Genomic DNA, 20,800 nt, shown 5'->3' with positions numbered 1-20,800 from the left:
GATACCTGATGCCTATGTAGAGAATCTCTTTATGTAAAGTTATTGCTTTTTACATGGTTGTTTATATTCATACATAGAAAAGTCTGAAATCAAACTGCAAAAATAAAATTTGGATTTTATAACCTGTATAATATATAAGGTGTTAAAATAAACAAAATGCTGTCCATGTTTTTGTTGACGGACAGCATTTTGTTTATTTTGAATATCGTTACATTTTTATTTGATGCCTTCAGCCCACCTCATTCTTTGAAAAAAATCATCCATCATCTCGATTTTATACTCAACCGCGTGTAAAATGTAACCAAAACAATACTTTATAGACACTATTATGGGAAAGAATTGGATTCTGACACAATATTTTTGATAAGTGGAACACTGATCCCATTGTGACCTCAACAGCTACATCCATACTACTCCGTGTCTATTTGGATGCAGAGTTGTCAAATAGAAACGATCTCCGTCCACATGGGAGACGTCATGGCTGCTAAGAACCAATCCAGTAGCGAACACGGGTGTGGGCGTCATTTTTTATAAACACATCAGTTTCCTAAAGTCCACACTCAACCAAAACCCCGGAGTTTTCAAACACCTCCATTCTCGGGGGTGTTTTCAGACTCCCCCGTTGAGGGTGCTCCAAAACTCCGGCGTAGTGTGGCCGCTCAGTGTAAACGTAGCAAAGACGGAGTAATGTGGACACCAGTCAGTCCACTGCCCTGGGTCACCTAACGTTATTGTTTTCCACCTGCTCACCAACTGTTAGCGATCCAATACACACAAGCAGCCACGGGGTAAAAAGATAAAGTTAAATCACATTAAAAGTAGGTCAGATTTGTATTATTACATTTCAGGAAAATCCCTCTCTGCCTTTCCTTCCAATGAGTATCAACCTTTGTCCTTTTAGCTAATACGCTCTAATGCGCATCCCTGCTGGCCTGTGGGTGCTAGTGTCTCCTTACTGAGTATCTGTTGGAGGGCTTTGGCACTGTCACAGCCTGCTGGTGCCACGCTGTGTTCAGTTTTGAGTTTCGCTGTTGTTCTAAGGAGGGTATCAGGGAAGAAGATGTGTCGAAACAACATCTCTTCATACAGCTCTCTGTGTTCACTAACCTGTAGGCCATCAACAGGGCGGACGAGTCGCAGTGAGGCAGGCATGACTCTTCAACCAGTGCAGTTCACCTCTCACATTCAAACACAAATACAGAACCAGAGACCGGGCCGTCATTGAGACAGCACAGGATCCCAGTCTGCAGCTAAAGCATTTCACTCCTCATGTTACATGTCTCATAACATTTTTAGTTTACACAGTTGTAGATTAATGCCATTACATAATAACTTCATCTTAAATGTCCATTTTAGTTGAAAAACCGACATGCTGTGCAGTATAATAGTAATGCTTATTACAAATTATCAGCAGCACTGCTTATGGAAAAAGTTAAATAAATATAAGCCTTTGTGAAACCTTACTGTGCATCAAATACACTTTCTGTCCATTGCACCTCATATCAGTTGCAAAGGACTGTCAGTGGATAATAATCACACAAAAAAAGTGCTCAGGTGCGAAACAGGAGCATTTGTGTGCATGTGAAAGCTACCAAATTCTGATCTCCTATATGGGACAACGGCAACATTAAAACAACATGATTAGGAAAGAGCTCATTTATTCAATACTTACAAAGCTCAAAGTTAACCGTTGAAAGGTGTTGGCAACCAGGCAACTGATGGCAACGGCCAAGAATTGGTTGCCAAGTTCTCAAAACCCTTACTTACTGCCGAGTCCTGAAAAGGTGCAGGAAAGAAGACACATGGGAAACTGTTGGCATTTCACCTCTTTGTGATGATTAGGGGCGGCACAGTGGTGCAGTGGTAGGTATCCAAAGTAACACAGTCGTCATTCTGTGAAACAAAGTGGGGATTTGGGATTTTGTACTTGCCGTTAAATATCACTCTGTTAGTTCTGAAGGTTTCTGATTCAAATCATGTATTTGTTACATTTACCTCATACTGACATACTCCAGAGCGATATCTCTGCACAACACAATTACACTGGGAAATCTGACGCTGTTACTTTTTGTTCTCCTATTGGCCTTTATGCACAAAAGAGTTAATCTGGTCCTGTGGGATCGTCCCAGCACATCTTCATAATGCACACCTGATGCTGATACTAGGCCACTGGCGAAAAGAACAGCGATTACAACAACCTCGCCTCGCCTTTTGTCACCTTAACGCACACAGAACTGTACAGCATAGAGTACAGTAAAGTACAGCATAGTACACTTTATTAACACCCAACCAACACTTCATATGTACATTCACAGTACACAAAGTGTCGTTGATAGATTTGTGTCGACAAACTGAGAACACAATGATTAACTTCTCAGAACTTCTCTTCTGTCACAAGATATCAATGACATGGAAACCAGTAGAGATCAAATTTTGTTTTGATTCAAAGTGAATCAGGCCGTATAATTTCCTTTCAGACACAGAAATAGGTCATCACTCTGTATCAAATGATCTTTTATTAAACAAGGTGCAGTGAAGCATGTTAGGGGGGGGGGTTCTTCTGTGGGTGCTAAATATGTCAAGATGACAAGAAAGCAATCAATTTGCCGCATTTGTGACATGGTCGTAAAGACAAAAAGTTTGCAACACAGTTGATTATTTTTTATCTACATCCTCATATCTACATCCTCATCTTGAAAAGATGAACCTTCTCCTCTCACTCCGATAGGACACCCAAACACCCCAGTGGGGGGGGGGAGGAGTTACAGCCTTTGGGCTCTTTGGTATTTGCTGAAACAATGTCGTTTCATCTGAGAGAGGGAGGGAGAGGAAACAAAAAAAAAAAGTCAAATTTAAGCCTGAGCTGCTTCCCTGAAGTCATTTTGAGAAACAGCATCACACATCTCGCCTCAAGGCAGTGGCTCAGCGCAAAAATAAATAAAACGCTGAGGGCATGGGAGCAACAGAGCTTAAAATGCTGAAACTTTTGCTTTTACTCACCTTCACAGAGGTAAGAGATCATTTTCTCATGTTGTACACTGCTTTTCTAAAATAATTTAACAAATAACAATTGTAACGTCCTCAGTGTAGGTACTCCTATCTTTGACACAGTGTTTACTTTCTGCATCCAGATAAATAATAGTGGACGTTTGAAACATATGAACACAGGCTCTTTTGAGTGTCGGTGCTTTCAACAAGTGCGTGTGGCATGCCCAACCTCAGCTCAATAGACAAATTCATTCCGACCTGAAAGAAATACCTGCGCTGACCAGCTCTGAAATCTGTGTTGAGTGAAGGTAATGTGCAGCCAGCTGCCTCTCATGCGCCGAGAATATGATACAGGCATTAAATCCAGAGGCATAATTAGCCTCAGGATATGATGTGAAATACCACTAGCCTGCTACCCTTGGAATGATGTCCTTGTCTTGACAATACTGTGTGTCCTGTCGTATATCATTTTCATTTCCTTGTTTCATTCATTAACCTGCCATGGTTATTTTTTTCATTTTCAGATCTGTGCTGCTCAAAATGGTAAATGGTCTTCTTTTACATTTGCCTTACTTCATGATGATCCTACACTCGAATAACAAACATTATCCATTATTTTAAATGCAAATTGCCTTGAAAAGTTCCCCGAAAAAAGATTCAGGTTCTATCAATATAAAATCAACTTCGGCACATTTTCTGAAACAACCCAAATATGCATATTTCAGGAGCAACTGGCAGTTTTTCTACCCACAATGTTTGAACGTATCCCAACACTCCCCCAGGCATCACTCTGTCGGTGTTTGCGGCCACATCTAAGAGTATAACGGTGCAGTGGAGCAGCTACACGGGTGCCAGCTCCTACAAGATCACAGCAACACCCAAGAACTCCCCAGGAGGATCCGTCTTCGCTCAGTTCAGTGGCAACTCCGTGATGGGCTCAATCATCTCCCTGTCCCCGAACACGGTGTACACCGTGCAGCTAGAAGCCACGGACAATGCTCTCAATGTCCTCAGCAGTGCAGAGACAGAGGACACAACAGGTCAGTCACAAGAGCAAGGAGAGGAGAACGAGTCCTGGTGGTGATTCAGATGCGTTACTGTCCATGAAGACAGACTTCATGAATCGTACGTTTCTACAGCTGAGGAAGAAGTCCTTCGATTCTTTGCTTGAGTCAAATAATACGACAAAGTAATTGGATTATTATTGGTGATGCATGGAAGCAGCATCTCCATATACCTCTTGCATCATTGTTTTAGAGTTTCAGTTGTAAGGATTATCAATAGGTTTCTCACGAGTAGTTGTTTGTGAGAAAACTATTCATACTACTACTGCTATTTATATTACTGTCATTATAACTGAATATCTTTGAATTTTGGACTGTCGGCTTTGGGAATGGCTTTGACATTTTTCCCTACTCTTAGAAGGCTAATTAGCAATTAAGCGTTTTGGTTGCAGCCCTAATTTATAAAGTCTTCTCATGTTTTGCATATAAAATCTAAAATGGTGGCCATAGCTTTCAAATAAATTCGGTGCAGTAAACACTACACCATCTTTCTTAAATGTGGTGGAGTAGAATTGTGAAGTAGGGGCAGGACCTCAAGAAAAGTACAAATACTTCAAAATGTTATTTAATTATAGTAATAAAGTGAATGCTCTTAGTTACATTCCACCACTGCATTTATAATACAGCTTATGTATAAAAAAAAAAGTATTGTTATCATAAATGAACTTCCTTTAAAAACCACTTCTGTCATTTGTTCTCCAGCTCCTGAAATCCCCAGCATTGAACAGGCCTACTCAAAACACAGCGACAGCATCACCGTGGAGTTCACGGAGGTTTCAGGGGCAACCAGCTACACCCTTAGGGCAGAGTCTGAGACGGGCGATTTCTTCTCTGAGACCATGGTGAGCAGCTCCCCAGGCACCGTGGTGCAGCTCCAGCCCTACACCGACTACAAGCTGAGCGTCATGTCCGTCAACTCTGGGGGGAGGAGCCAGCCCTCGTACCCCATCGAGGCCAGGACAGGTACGGACGAACTGTCTCCTACAGAGTCCTTAAAGACACTTCATCCTGTGGCTCGGGCATTTCGAAGAGTGATAGAAGATTGAAAAACTGATAATTTAACACGTTGTGATTTTCACTGACTAGATGACGTTTTTCGCCCACTTTCACATGTGCAGACACTACACATTAGAAGCAGTTCAGTAAAGATGGTAACCAGTATCAGTATGAAGGGTGAAACGCAGCCTTTCTGTTGTTCCTGAAGGACAATAGTTTGTTATCTCACTCCGCCGGCCAGAACAGCGTGTCATTTCACAGCCCATTGTCACAGAGTCTCTACTCTTTATAGCCAACGCAGGAGGGTGGAAACCGTATCCGTGCTTTTGCAATATACTGTTCTCATAATATGAAAAGTGAAACCATGAGAACGAGGTCGTCTCCCTTCCCATAAAGAGAACTGTAACATGATCGCACCCAAATTATCGGGAGAGTAGAAGTAAGAACTCTGTGTTTGTTATTTCATTTTTGTTTCTCATTTCCATCTACCTGAACCTGTCTGTAGTGGTAATGGCGCCCAAGTTGAACACCACATCTCCTGACAATGGCACCATCCTCGTGAGTTGGGCCCCGGTGAAGAACGCCGTCCTCTACATGCTCTGCATCATCCAGGAGGGCTCCAGCTCCCGCGTAAAACTGAACACCACTGACACCATGGTGAGCTTTGATGACCTCGAAGCAGGGACCACCTACTGCATCAAGGGCACGGCCCGGGACTCTGTGGGTCGAGCTGGAGACGACCTCACTGTCTGCCAGATCACACGTAAGCGTGATAAGACGGAGAAGATGAATGTGGCAGGTGGTGTTACTTCAACTCACTTACACTTTTCCCTTACAGGTCCTCTAAGCCCAGATGTGACCTACGTCCAAGTGACTGTGGGTCGGTCTCTTGGGCTCGCTGTGTACTGGCTGTTAGTGGAGGGAGCAGAGAACTACATGGCCACGACCACTAATGGCCAAAACTGTACTTCAATAGATAATAGTTGTTATATTATACCTGTGGAGTGTGGCCAGAACCACTCAGTAGCCGTCGTAGCCAACAACAGTGCTGGCCCCAGCGACCCCTCGCAACCAACAGACTACATTACATGTGGGTATATCACACATGCAACCATAGGCACATACAATACAACATATTTGTATGCATTTGGTATATCAGACACAAAATCCTCCATCTTTAAATTAGACATTTTTGGATAATTTTTAAATCTACCTGTTTCACTTGACAGATCCGTGTCCTCTGGAGAACATCTGGGTGGAGGAGCCTGTAGCAGGCAACTGCTCGGTGGTGTGGGATGCCGTGCCACTGGTGGAGCGCTACGTGGCTTTCATAAAGAGGGACGACGGGACCGAGAAGTCATGTAACACCACTGGAACCACATGCCCATTTTCCTGCATGTGTGGCTACACCTACCTCACCACCGTCTTCCCCTACAACCAGGCTGGCTCCAGCCCTTACGCACAAGTCCGCAACTACACCACCAGTAGGACCAGAAGCACCCACATGTAGTACCACCACAAATACATGCTTTTGATATCAAGTCAAGGACCATACTAGTGGTTTTGTACTTTTCACAACCAACAATCTTCCAAAGTACGCCATTGCCTTATTTATTGTCAGCAACTTTCAGGTCAAAAATGTAACCTGTGGCTGCTCAACAGCACCCCCTTAATATAAGGAATGCCTAAATCCATGTCATCCGTTTTGGTTTGGCTTCTGGATTTGATCTTCTCACATCATCATCATCATCATCATCATCATCATAGCTCATGACTGCAAGGCTTCTTGGCAGTTAACTCTAAAATCTCAAATTATGGAGATTCCCTGAATTCTCCACCATGGCATTGTTAGAAAAGAATATCCCTATTCTATGATGGGAATGAGCAGATGTAAATCATACTATGGCTGCATTCCATTTAGGTGTGGCCCTTCTATCATAATATCACGTCCCCAGCATTAAAGGAATACTTCTACTTGATATACACTTACAACTTTGCTCTTCCTATTTTGATTATTTGTTCGCGGCATGGAGGCGTGCAAGAAAAATAATGTTTTCTTCAAGAAGTAAAGGTCGTACAAAGTTTTTCCCTTGAAGCACACTAGGCATGGGACATCACATGGAGCAGAGCCCATGTTAGTAGTTACACCTGCACCTTTTTCTGATGTGAGAAGCCCATAACTGTACCCAACAAGATGCATAAAAAAAGAAAAGAAAAAGCAGTGTGATGATGAAGTTTTAAGTACATGCAAGTTGACATGAGGTGAAAACAATGGCTGCCTGGAAGGTGGAAAATAATTGTCAAATCATCAGTATGGTCTTTTGCACAGTGTTGAATAATAGTCTCACCTGCTTTGGCATTTCTCTTCCCTGCCTCTACCACAGTTCCTTGTTGCCCACAGGATGTTATGATAAAGCTGGTTTCTACAGAGACGCTGGAGGTCATGTGGCCGCCGGTCAAAGGGGCCGAGCTCTACGAGACGACTGCGGCACAGACTAATGATGTCATCCACTGTAACGACACAGCACCGGTGTGCGCGCTGTCAGATTTGAGGTGCAACACAGCTTATTCTGTGACCGTCACACCTTGCAGCGAGTTACGAGGATGCAACCGCACATGCGCACCGCGCACACACGAGACAGGTATTAATGGGGCTATTTAGAGTGACAGCTCACCCCATACATACACACTTACTTACCCACGTACACACCAGAAAGGGAAGGCGGGGAATTCATTGAGATAGGCTGCTGAACCTAAAACAGCTGAGACATAAAACATACTGCTATTTCAATGTTTTGGAAAATGTTGCTTTCTTGTCAAGGATTAGATGAGAGGATTGATACACCTTTCATGTCGACACAATACATATGAAGCTGCATCCAGCAGCCTGATTAGCTGAGCGTAGCTTAGCACACAAACTGGAAACAGGTGGAAACAGCTAGCGTGCCTCTGTCCAAGTCTACCAGCACCTATGTGTTGCTTTTAAAAGAAGAAAAAAAAATCTGATATGTGTGCATCAGTGTGCTTGAGAGGTGTTGGTATGTGTTTCCCTCCGTTTCAAGTCATTGTGCTAAATAAAGCTAAGCTAACCAGCTGATGATGGTAGCTTCATATTTCTACTGACAGACATGAGAGTGGTATCAATCTTCTCATGTAACTCTTGGCAAGAAAGTGAATCATGCTATTTCCCATTTAAAGTCATTTCTCACTCTGCGGTATTAACGTGTGTGTTTTTGGTATGAAAACAGCTCCGTGCGCTCCAGAGATCCTGAATTTGACGCAGACCAACAACTCCACATTCACAGTCCTCTTCACTACCCCCAACAACCCCGACACAAATTACATCATCACAGCTGTCGGACACTACGACACCCACACCTGCCACTCAAGAAACAACTCCTGTCAGCTCACACAGCTGCCCTGCGGTTCAACCTATGAGGTCATGGCAGTGGCCATCACAACTGTGGGGAGAAGTCTACCTGGATTCAGTAAAAGCTTGGGAACGGGTACGATAGTAGGATTGGTTATTGCTAGATCTGAATGTCAAGTCAAATCTACTTTATTTATGCAGCCCAAAACCACAAGTTTGTCTCACAGGGCCATGTGACAAAGTCAAATCGGCTGTACAACTTTTTGAATTTAATGTTTATCCGTTTTTTACTATCCCAGCTGAACCATTTTTTGTCCGTTATAGTTATCCTACAAATAACACAAAACACTACACCAGCAAAAAATATGACAACATGAATTTGGCAGCCGTAATAATAGACTTCTCATAATAAGAATATGAGCTTAAATAAGGTCATTTCAAACATTTGTATCTTGTATGAATGAATGGATGATAAAGTATCATGAAGCATCAGTCAAAAATATTATAATATCACTCCATTCACTCACATGTCGATTATTGTTCTGTGATTCACTCCCCAAGGTCCTTGCTGCCCCACGTATGTGAATGTGAACCAGGTGACCCAGGCCATGACCAACGTGACCTGGTCACCTGGCAGCGGAGCTCGCTCCTACATCACCACCCTGACGTCCTCACACGGACACGCTAAGTGCCACACCCTGGACAACCACTGCCTGATGGGATGCATCACCTGCGGCACCAACTACAGCGTCAACCTGGAGGCCATCAGCAGCACAGGACACAAGTCAGAGTGCAAATATCGTGGATTCTCATCAAGTGAGGGCAAATGCACACACACACACACACGCACACACACAGAAATGTGCACCTGTTTGAGAGTGTGAGGTGAGGGGTGAATGTTAAAGTTGGACATGTGCAAATTGTCAGTAGTACTAAAGTTTCGAGTAAAAACATCCGAAGCCACGTCACATGTCCTTGACATGAACATCACCACTTCTCAAAACTCATTCTTGTAGGTGCCTGTTGTCCAACGAGCGTCAAGCTCTCTCGCAGGGCCGACAACTCCCTCAGGGTGTACTGGCGCTCCATGGGCGCTCTGACGCAGACCCACACAGTCGAGCTGAACGGGACGGCAGCCAACTACACGTGCATCGCAGCCGCCGGCAGCAAATACTGTGACATCCAGGAGGCGACGTGTGGGGACGTGTACACAGTAGTGGTGGCACCAGTGGGACAGAACGGGGTCAAAGTCAACTTCTGTCAACCCAGGATATACTCAGGTGAGTCATGGAGGGGATGTTTAGAGTGTGCAGCATTCGTTTTGATAATCTGTGTGTGGTTTTGTGGTAACGAGCTGCATTAATGTGTTCATCTTTGTTGTATTCTCAGTTCTCTGCCCAGGAAGTAATGCTGGTATAGGTAAGTATCCTCTAAACTGAAAACTTCACGTTGCTTAATACACTTATTCGCATCTTGCAGAGGGTTTGATGAGAAGATTGTTAACACCTAGTCTAGAAAGTGGTACGGATCTTCTCATGTAACGCCCGGCAAGAAGTTGAATAAGTGCATTCACCAAAACTGTTCTTTTAAACTCTAATTAAGAAGTTGTTTGAAAACTGCTACTGCACTGAAAACCTCATCTCTCTCCTTCTTCAGTGATCTCTGGCAGAAGATAAACTGTGGATTAACTGCGGTAAGTTTATTGGTACTCAACTCCTACCAGATAAGAAGGCGCGGTCTTCAGCCCACTTGGACTTGCATGACAACATGAGACAAACAACGTGCTTTCCTTCACATTACAGATGTGAAAGAAATTGATGAACGCTGCTTTTACAGGATGCTTCCATTGTTGCCGCTTCTTGAGCTTGAGGGGTATCTTGTGACAGCATCACAAGCGTCCATAAATTGACTGTGTCTATAGAACTCTGGTACAACAATAGGCGTGTTTGAGTAGTGCATACAGCAGAAAGACAAGCACAGGTGAGGCTGATGTACCTCTGGGATACGTGTGTGTCTGTAAAGCATGGGAAGAAGAATGACACGAACATGACTCAGGTGAATGAAGATGGAGAGCTGCTGCGGGAACGTGACACGGGCATCTTATTGTGTCTGCGATGACAGATAAGACGATGTATATTCAATAGCCCCCTGACTCAGTATGACAAGACTGTATTCTGCTTTTTGCAGATACAATTCCACGAAGAATTCTTTCTCATTGAGTGTGATGAATCAGTACTGCAGCTATGATGATATATTTGTATTTTTGCCAGCAAATCCAGGTTGATAACCCCTCTCTCTCTCTCTCTCTCTCTCTCTCTCTCATCTTTCTCACCCTACAGCGAACCCCCCACCCCCCCTCCCTCCACATGGACGGGAGACCAACGACAACTGTAAAGACCCAACGTACCCAAAATTAATCTCAGCCTCGTTTAGGAATACCTGTTTCGTTGTTACTGCTGTTTGCAAGTAAAGCTGTATAGAGTCTGACTGTTTCTGCTGAATAAATATGAGAAACAGAAATGAAACACTGAGCTACTACAATACAATTTATAGAAGAGGGCTTTCAACTATATAACTGTGGGCATGTAGCCAATGTTTTTGAAAAATATTCTCCATATTGCTACTTATTATAACAGGCTGCATGTTATTTTATCTTCTGCTCTGCTGTGCTTCATGTTTAATCAATGCAGTTGCCCTTTTCATAATGATGTAACATGTAATGACATCTAGTAAAAATTAAAAAGAAGCAGAAATAGAAAGTTTACAGTGAAGGTATCTTGGCAAAAAGTCATTCAAAGACCAAATCAATTCAAAATAAGATCTTAGGACTCCTCAAGTAGAAGACCTCCACACGGCGGCCGTACGACATGGCGAAAGAAGAGGGTCGGTTGAAAGTGAGGCAGCAGGTGTTCGTCTCTTTAGCCTGAAGTCGTGCATGGCACGTCCTGTGGATGATACGTCTGATCAGATTGCTGGAGATGGATTCAGTGTTACCTCCGCCATCATTGGGTTTGTTTTCTCGCTGCTGACAGACGACAATAATAAAGCACTTCGCTTTTTGCATTACAACAACGTGTGCTGTCAATCATCTTGTGTGTGTGTTTTTTCTTTAAGGAGTAGAGTATCAGGTGGTTGGACACATGAGCTACATTCAGTCCCAAAAAAAAAGAATCCACAAACAAAACCATCAGAGAAACTTCCTGAAGTAGTTCGTACTGATTCAACAGACTTGTTATGACTTTCACTGACGTTAAAGGTTGTATAGCTGACCCACGGGACTCTGCTTGAGCTTATTGCACATACAGCTTATTCCAGGGTGGAGGATCAGGCTAGTAATGATGACAATGACCACTCTATATGCAAACGAGACAATCTTAACAGGCTGCTAATTGTTGACTTCTACAACATATCAGTGAGTGATTTGTTTGCTTAAATCACATTCACAGTCTTAAAGTTCAGTTGCACACTATAATACAAACATAGAAATGAACAGAATGTGTCCAACCTTTCTTCTTTGACAGATGTGCTTTTAATAATAATAATAATAACGTATTTTATTTGTAACGCACTTTTCATTTTTTTTTTTAAATCTCAGAGTGCCACAGAGCCAGTACATAGTAAAAACATAGTAAAAAGCATAGTTAAAACATAAAAAAAACTATAATAAAATAAAATAAAATAGGTTCACTCTCTGAAGAACGTGGCAGAGCAGAATTTAACTTTTGGGAGTAGAAAAGCTTTGTCATCTGCTCCTAACGGCGTCGCAGTAACCTGTCAGTTTGGACCTCGAACATTTGCACCTTCAGCAGTGTTGCCAGGTCTGCATTTTTCCCACAGGCTACTTTTGAGACGTTGCCGTGGGTTGATTTTTTTTGTCTGCTGGTTGGGTAGACCTATTTTGCATGCAAATTACATGAATAATATGCCCCCCCAAAAAAATGTTCTCATAAACTGACTCCAGATCAGCCTGTAGCCTACGCACATGGTCACTGGACATGTCCCACGGCGACAAAATACGGGAAGAAATACAAAAGAAAACAGAATTTAAGACCGTAGATGCATACAAAGTAAAAACAGCACATTGACGTTGACCAGACAGGAAGGAAGAGTGAGAAGGAAGAGAAAGCAAAAACACAAAGTTGTCAATTAATGGGTCAACACGTTCCCAGAGCTGTATCTTATTTAAGATAATATGCTGGATTTTAAGATTTTTTTAAAGATATCTTTAGTTAAACTGCTTTTAATACTTGTAATACATTTGTGGTGTTACTTTTGGATATTACAATATATTTGCCAATGAATACAATTGGAATTTAAAAGCAGCGCATGGCAGGAGCATATTTTGAATTCTGGTAGTTGGCTGTTCATTTCTTTGGGCTGGTTTTATTGGCCGCTGGTTTTGTCACACAGACCTGGCAACCCTGACTTTCAGAAGTATGGTTCTGTTATGTTCCACATGTGACCAAATGTAAATTGTTTAGTTGAGTCATGTAATCATCAAATCGCGATTAAATAACTAAATATACTTATAGTATATTCCAAACATTGTTAAAATGATATACATCTAGATCTGTATTGTTTAACGAATAGCTGTGGACTTATCGACCAAACCTTTTATTTTATTCTAGCATTCAGTATATTTCCCACTAAAACCAGCAGGGTGGCCGTAAATCCCAGAGGTGGACTTGTTTTATTACTGATCTTTTATGATTCTTCTTAGTGATTTTACAAGGGATTTTCTGAGTCTGTGATTCTTTTTATATATATATATATATTTATATATTGTTAATTTCAGCAAAACATAATTAGTTATAAATGTCACCTGTTGTGCAATAATGCATAATGACAGAACATTCCCAAGAAAAATGACATCAATCCAGGAAGGATGCAGGAGGGGGACTTGGTTCCTCTTTTCAGTCACTCAGTATGTCGTACAAAGGAGATTATATCATTTTACAGCAGGCAAATCCTGTTACATATACTGGGAAATCAGCTTTATTAAAGAAATATAGAGATTTAGAGAAAAATGAATTATTATATCAAGTGTTACAAGTTGATCTAGTTACAGGAATGAAATATTCCGGGAACATGGAAGAAGGGCAGTTTTACTGTAAAGGGGTGGGGGATTGGAAGTGCCCCCTCCTCCGCCTATAACAGGAATCGTACTTTATTTCTTTCTCATGATGACCGAGAGGCAACAGGTTCTACCTGACCTCATTTAGGACGTCCTGATTGGCTGCCATTAAGTTGATCTACAGCACTCAGCCAGTAAAGACTTCAGTTGAGCCTCAGTGTGAAGAACCGACATATGGATGTAACGCACTGAGACCCTGACAATTACAATGGATAAGATGTGGATGCTATATTCATCAGTCATCCTTTTGTCTGTCATACAGGTAATATAACTTTTTTTTTAAATTCAGTTTCTCATTTGATGAATTGTTTATTATATTTTGTAATTTGCATCAATATATTTTGTCTTTTTTAGACTCAACATGTTTTGGCATCAGGTGAGTGTTCTGCTGCTGCTACATGTGACAGGAGACACTGACACTGATTTCTAGACGCTGACAATTAGTTTTTTGTCCATCACTGATATGGCTTGATGCATAAACATTAGCACAGTGAATCTTTATATCTATATGGTTCATATTTACTTGTCTTTATTGGATATTGTATTTTCTTAACTGTGGCCTAAAAATATGCACCAAGAAATGGGGGTTTTGATCAAAACCGTCTCAGAATTTAATCAAAAATTAAAATGCACCATTATTCACGAAGGATATGGACCCTATTGTAAAATAACTGAAGAAAACTGAGAAATTAAAGAAATAGCAAAGAAAGATTCTTCTGGCCCGCCAGGTGACGTGCATCTTGATCAGACAGTAGGAGGAACTCATTGGTCTTGATCGCTTCCCCTTCAAAATACAGACACACTGAAGGCTTGAGGTGGATTAGATGGATTGAAGATTTGAACAATTCAAATTGATAGTAGCTGCTGGCGACCACTAGAGGGCCTAAATATCATCATTTTTAATTAATAACATGATGACAAATTATTAAAAAATGCTCTAGGGTGTGCTCAGAATTGCATATTCCATATAAGTCTGGCATGTTTCCTCTTGTAATTAAAAACCCAATACAAACTAAAAGTAAAAATCTGACAAAATCCTCAATATTAATATTTATTTTACCATTTTAATCTCAAAAGGTACTAAAATGATATTCCCAAACAGGAAAAATTCTTCCTTTCTCTTCTTTCAGGATGTGATATTGTGTCAGTGACGTCTCCTTCTGCATCAACACTGAACGTGAGATGGAACAGCTACGCTGGAGCTTCTGTTTACTTACTGGACGTCAGAGTTGTGAACTCCAGCACCAATGTCGCCCCCGTGATGGTGACGCAGACAGCACCCGGCACACAGAGGCTGATTCATGGGTTAAGACCCGGAAGTGTCTATCAAGTCACACTGAAGGTCTTTGATTTTCCCAATATCGTGTGCACAGATGTTGAAATAGCCACAACAGGTAATGACACAATTTTTTAAAAGTTGCCAGTTAAATAAACAGAAGAATCCCTCTGTTGAACAATGTTGAATCCTTTATCTTACATTCCCACAGTGCCCGCCATATCTCAGATCACCTTTTCCGAAGCTATTTCCAGTACATCTATAAGGTTTGAGTGGTCCTACGTGTCAGGAGCGGACAGCTATATATTGTTTGTGGAGGAGTTGTTTAGTTCTCCTGTAAAACGCTACAACCAGACCTTCACGACTCTGGGTGGACAAGTGGACGGCCTAACTCCTGCTGGAACGTACAACTGTCACGTTTACTCATCAAACATTGCTGGAAGAGGTGCCAGAAGCCGCACGAGGACAATCACGATGCGTAAGTGCACATGAGATGCTGGTTTTGCTGATTCATGTAATGCAGAGTTAGAAGATTGATACTCAGAAAAACTACTCAACAGCAAGTTTTGTGCGAGCCAATCCTTTAAGGACATGTGAAAACATTAATGGGGATTTGCAAATACATTCGATTAACACCTGTATTTTTCTTGGAAGTGGTGCAGCCACCAACCGGTGTGACTCTGGTATCGACGGGAAAGGGCACAGCCCGAGTGACGTGGAACCCTGTCAGTAAAGTCCTGCGTTATCAAGTGGTCGTGAGCGACAACGACAACCCCAGCAATGCTCCGGTCATCAGAACCTCCTCAACCACATCCGTGGACATCAGTGATCTGGAGCCCTGCTCCAGCTACACAGTGGGAGTGTCATCCGTCAATGTCTTCTTAATTCCCGGGGAGGCCACTGATGTTACATACACTACCTCTAGTGAGTATTTTAACAGTATAATTCATCTGAGTATAGATACACTCACTTTGTGTGTTGAGTTGATATTGACGTTACTTCCTCGATGTTTGGGGTCCCACAGACCCCCCGACATTTGATGAAGGTGACAACATATGTAAATGGCCATAACGTATTGTTAATACACAGTTCTATGGGCTATGCATGAACAAATACATAATAATTATGTTGGCCTAAAGTCAATCACACAGTGATGCTACTTATGTTTGGGTCAATGAGATGCCAGAAGGGTCTGAGTCCTAGTTAGACCTCCTGTGAAAAACCAAAATTCAAATAAACTTATTTGGAATTTGTGTCGCCTAAAACACACAAAGAATACAAAAAGCTGCTGTATTCAACCATATTTAACAGCTGAGGTCTTTGATGCAGCATTTTCTGTTGCTGACTTCTGCAACATTTCAAAAGAAATTCCCATAAAATTTGGAAAATGAATGAAGTATCAAGCTGATAAAACAATTTAAAGTATATTTTCGAGCTGCTAAAAAAGGGCCCAGGGCCTCCAGGAGCCAAACAGAACATGAGGATTAAGCGGGAGAAGGATTGTGAACATCTGTCTCATCTTTCTTCAGCCATTAACCCAGTGACGACCATCTCTGTGGACTACAGCTGCTCCAGCGGCATGGTGACAGTAACTTGGGATCTGGTAATCGGGGCCAACTTGTACAGGGCCACGGCCGTCGACAGCGCCGGCGCGTCCATTAACTGTACATCGGCCTCCACCGGCTGCCAGATCACCATGCTCAAATGTGGTGAGATGTACGTGGTCCGTGTGGTAGCCATCGCTGACAACTGTGAGAGCAATTCCAACACCACCTCCTTGTTCGAGACAGGTGAGCGGAGCTCCTGCTCATGAGGAAACATTGTCACTGTCTCCACCTCTCCCCAGACATCACCACCTGTCTGTATGTGTCTGTCTGTACGCACACTTCTGGAAAGCTCTTTATCACAAACCTTCCCCATAAGTCTGTCCTGTGGGAAGCTGTTTAGGTTCCTCCCATGGTGGTGTCCTCTGGTCTTTTCTCATGCTGAGCGGTGAAACACATCCTCTCATTAGCCACCAAGACCTGACATCCAACACCAGTCAGTCTAAAGCTCTAAACAGCCTATTGAAGTCAGGGAGTGATCTCAAAGCTCAGCTATAGCATCAGTCTGGAAAGTGAAAAGGTGGAGGAGACACACATACACACAGACCCCCAGGGAAATGATCTAATGTCCAGCACACACACAGTCAGCAGCACTCACACCTATTTACTCCAATGAAGTGGTGAGTGCAAAGAGGTTTATTACGAAAGACTGGAGTCAAATCTCAGGATCTTTTTGAGGGCTTTCAAACAACAGAAGGTGAATTGTATGTGAGTCTGCTGTAAATTCACTGACCAATATAAACTCTGCTGTTTTCCGCATAACCGTTCTTCTTTTCCCCTAATTCAGCAAGATTTTAAATGTATTCCACCCTTTTATGTCCTCCATATTCATTGTGTTCTAATGTCTAATTCCGTTCCCCCAGTCCCCTGTGCTCCGGCTAATCCTCACACCATTCACAGTTGCTCCAGCAACGTGATCGTCTATAACTGGCAGCCCACCAACAACACCCTCTACTACGTGGCGACGTCTGTGGACAAAACTGGCGAGGTGACCGAGTGCAGGACGACAGACAACACGTGTTACTTCACTAATTCGGGCTGTGGTCAGTACTACACGTACACCGTGTACGGCGTCAGCGATGATTGTAACACCGAAGTCAGCCAACCTGAGTTTGTCCGGACCTGTGAGTAGGACTTGATTTGTTTACATAGACGGCAAAAATAATGTCTTTGTTATTTTCTTAAATTCTCATAATTTTGGTCGTATTAAATATTTGTCTTATTGTCAACAAATCCCATGAAGACTCTTCATTCGTTTGTGTAAAAGTAAACCCATGTCCTAGACCTGCTCTTAAAATATGTTTTACATTTTTATTTTATTTTTATTATTTTACATTTTTAAATTTTTCTCTGTGTAGATAATTTATTGACCCTTGGGTCACATTGTGTTTTTATGCTTTTAAATGTCTGCTCTGTTAAGCACTTTGTGATACCACTGTCTGTGAAAAGCGCTATATAAATAAAATTCATTCATTCATTCATTATTATCCAAAAAATATTAAAAATAAATGAATGAGCCACACCATGCAGTGACATGCTCCTTTATTATGATGAACATGGGCACTGTAGTTTATTTTAGTCCCACATACATGCCCTGCCTGCTAGATTTAATAGAGCAGTGTGTATTACTCCACAGCTGAAAATAGTCCCCAACTAATGCACTTTTCTTCCAGTGTAAAAAAACGTTTGCCATAAACTACAGTGCCCAGCTGTTTTGGGAATTTATTTAGCATTAAAACAATAATATAATCAAATTTAGTAAAAGTTTTGTGGAACAGGTAGTACTGCTGTACACAAAATGTTTGATCTTTGACTGACTTGAATTTAACCTATTATTGATGACATACAATTATTAACCTTGATCTGCATAATCACTGTGCTATTTTAAATATATTAATAAAATGTATCATCACTAATAACTGAATATAATGAGGCCAATCATTTACTACAGTAGTGGCACGCTCGTTCTCACATAGCACTTTAGTTTTTAACATTCACACGGAATCAATGTGGCATCTTGTAGGAAGGCAAAAGAAGAGAGTAAGTCTTTATTTATGTCCCTCCTTTCCTCCAGCTCCATGTCTACCAACAACCGTAAAGACCGGAGCTGGTTGTCACTCCGACATTTTACTCACCACCTGGGATTCTGCTGCTGGAGCTCTTTCCTACACGGTGGAGGCGCAGGGGAACACTGCAGAAACCTTCAACTGCACCTCCTCCTCCAACAGCTGCGCGGTGACCGGGGTGCCGTGTGGTGAACACCTCAGTGTGTGGATCACCGCCTCCAATGACAACTGCTCCACTAACAGGGTGCTGGGAGATATTGCTCAGACTGGTATGTATTGGGGGGACTCTGTTATACACTTACTGATCTCATCGATGTTCTGGTATTCTGACTTTATTAATGAGGTATTTGACTTAAACACAAACTTTCCCGTCTCTCCAGTTCCCTGTGGCCCTAGCAACTTCGCCGCATCAGTGGACTGCAGCCAAGACTCTGTTCTAGTCAACTGGACGGTGAGCATCGGTGCTATAGTCTACATCGCCATCGCTGAGGACCAAAATGGGAATTTGCACAGCTGCAATTCAATGGGCAACAACTGCTTGATCGAAGGCCTGAGATGCGGAGAGAATTACACTGCCAGCGTCATCGGCACCAATCTAGAGTGCAACAGCAGCGCCAGCGAGGAGGTCAGCTTTATGACAGGTAGGTCAGACGGTTGGATTGCTCTGGTTCTTCATCTCCGTCTCGTTTTTACAAACATATGTTCAAAAATGTTCCAAAATCGGATGCACTGCGCATCTAATCGACTAAATCCTCTGCCTGTCCATCAGCTCCTTGTCCTCCAACCATCGTTGAGGCATTCAGAGATTGTGACGCCAATCACGCTCTAATAGTCTGGCAGAACGATGGGCGCACAGGCCTCTACACAGCAACCATGGAGGATCAGAGCGGCGCTCGGCTCAACTGTACCAGCAACACGGTCAACAACTGCAAAATCACCTCTCTGCCCTGTGGAAAGAGATACACCGTCACTGTCACCTACAATGATGGATACTGTCCGTCCACCTCCACGCCCATCAACCTGAACTCAGGTAGGAAAGTAAGAGGGGTCGAACTGTTTCTGTCTGGAAGAGTAATGAATATTACAAATAACTTATGACGTCTGGTCGCCTCTCCTTTTAGTGCCGTGCGGTCCTGAGGATGTGAGGGCCAGCGTGGCCTGCGTCACCGGCGAGCTGACGGTCACCTGGAACATCTCAGTTCCTGCAGAGAACTTCACGACATTCATATCTAGAGGAATGGGTCAGACTCTGTACTGTAACTCCACAGAGACACAGTGCACCATGGGCGGGTTGTTGTGTGGAAGCACCTACGAGGTGACCGTCTTCTCTGTCACCGGGACGTGCTTCAGTCTGCCCAGCACAGCGAGCGCAGTGAAAACATGTGAGAAAGGCCGATTTATCTTCTGTAAGGTTGTAGACTCAGCAACGGGACTTTCCTTGAGGGCAGTCTCAAAATTTCTCCTGCATCTTTATTTCCCTCCAGTGCCGTGTCCTCCCACCAACGTCACGGCCGTGCACGCATGTGCTCCGAATCCTGTTCCTGTGTCATGGGTGGCCAGTGACAGCGCCAAATACTACACTGCTGTCGCTGAGAGTGGGGGAGGTCACAGGTCAGAGTGCATGACCAACACAACTTCCTGCAGCCTCCCTGGACTCCAGTGTGGAGATGTTTACACCATTGGTGTGTCAGGAGCTGATGACAACTGTACAAGTCCACTGAGTGACACTGTGTCTTTCAACACAGGTAACACGACACTGACCGCCAGCGAGACTTAAACGAACATGTCATTCATAAAGACTTATGAATACGGTTTGATTTGTTTCCCTCTCCAGAGCCTTGTTCTCCCTCTAATGTATCCAGCCAGCTGATGTGTAGGGCTGCCACCGCGCAGGTGTACTGGTCCCCCAGTGCAAATGCAGTGAACTATTCAGTGAACGCCACCAGCAACGGAGAGACCCTCACCTGCAGCAGCTTCAGCCCCAACTGCACGCTGAGTAACCTGGTCTGTGGCCAAGCGTACGACATTGTTGTGACTGCCACTGACGGCACTTGTGTCAGCAACTTCAGTGCCCCCTTCAGACAAGACAAAGGTACTGAGAGAGAGGTCTGCTCTTTAGCCAAGACAGTAGATAAAGAAGAGGGAAATTCAAGCTTATAAGAGTGAGCTTGATGAGTGGAGCTGCCAGCTGCCAGCTGTAACACAATGTATTAAAGGAATAGTTTGACATTTTGGGGGATAATTATGGTTATTCATCTCCCTTCCTTGTTCTTGCAATAAATGGAGGAACTAAAACATGCTT

At 42.9% G+C, this 20,800-nt stretch overlaps 1 protein-coding gene across 1 annotated transcript; it reads left to right on the top strand.

Annotated features, from left to right (window-relative positions):
- Nucleotides 1–2,953: 2,953 nt before the first annotated feature.
- LOC306789826 (uncharacterized protein) lies at nt 2,954–20,061 on the top strand (the record flags this gene model as incomplete). The annotated part of the gene is made up of 20 exons (XM_079285893.1): nt 2,954–3,010; nt 3,513–3,531; nt 3,771–4,028; nt 4,755–5,015; nt 5,554–5,811; nt 5,887–6,138; nt 6,278–6,532; nt 7,433–7,690; nt 8,297–8,554; nt 8,980–9,234; nt 9,435–9,698; nt 9,808–9,837; nt 15,483–15,752; nt 16,358–16,618; nt 17,296–17,556; nt 18,507–18,767; nt 18,879–19,139; nt 19,268–19,528; nt 19,620–19,839; nt 19,983–20,061. 20 exons carry the CDS (start codon nt 2,954–2,956, stop codon nt 20,059–20,061), a joined length of 4,299 nt encoding a protein of 1,432 aa, XP_079142019.1.
- Nucleotides 20,062–20,800: the final 739 nt, after the last annotated feature.

The sequence above is a fragment of the Melanostigma gelatinosum genome (genome assembly GCF_949748355.1).
Source record: "Melanostigma gelatinosum genome assembly, chromosome: 15".
Classification (NCBI taxonomy): domain Eukaryota; kingdom Metazoa; phylum Chordata; class Actinopteri; order Perciformes; family Zoarcidae; genus Melanostigma; species Melanostigma gelatinosum.
Note: the sequence above shows the minus strand (reverse complement) of the source record. Positions and strands in the feature narration are given on the sequence as shown.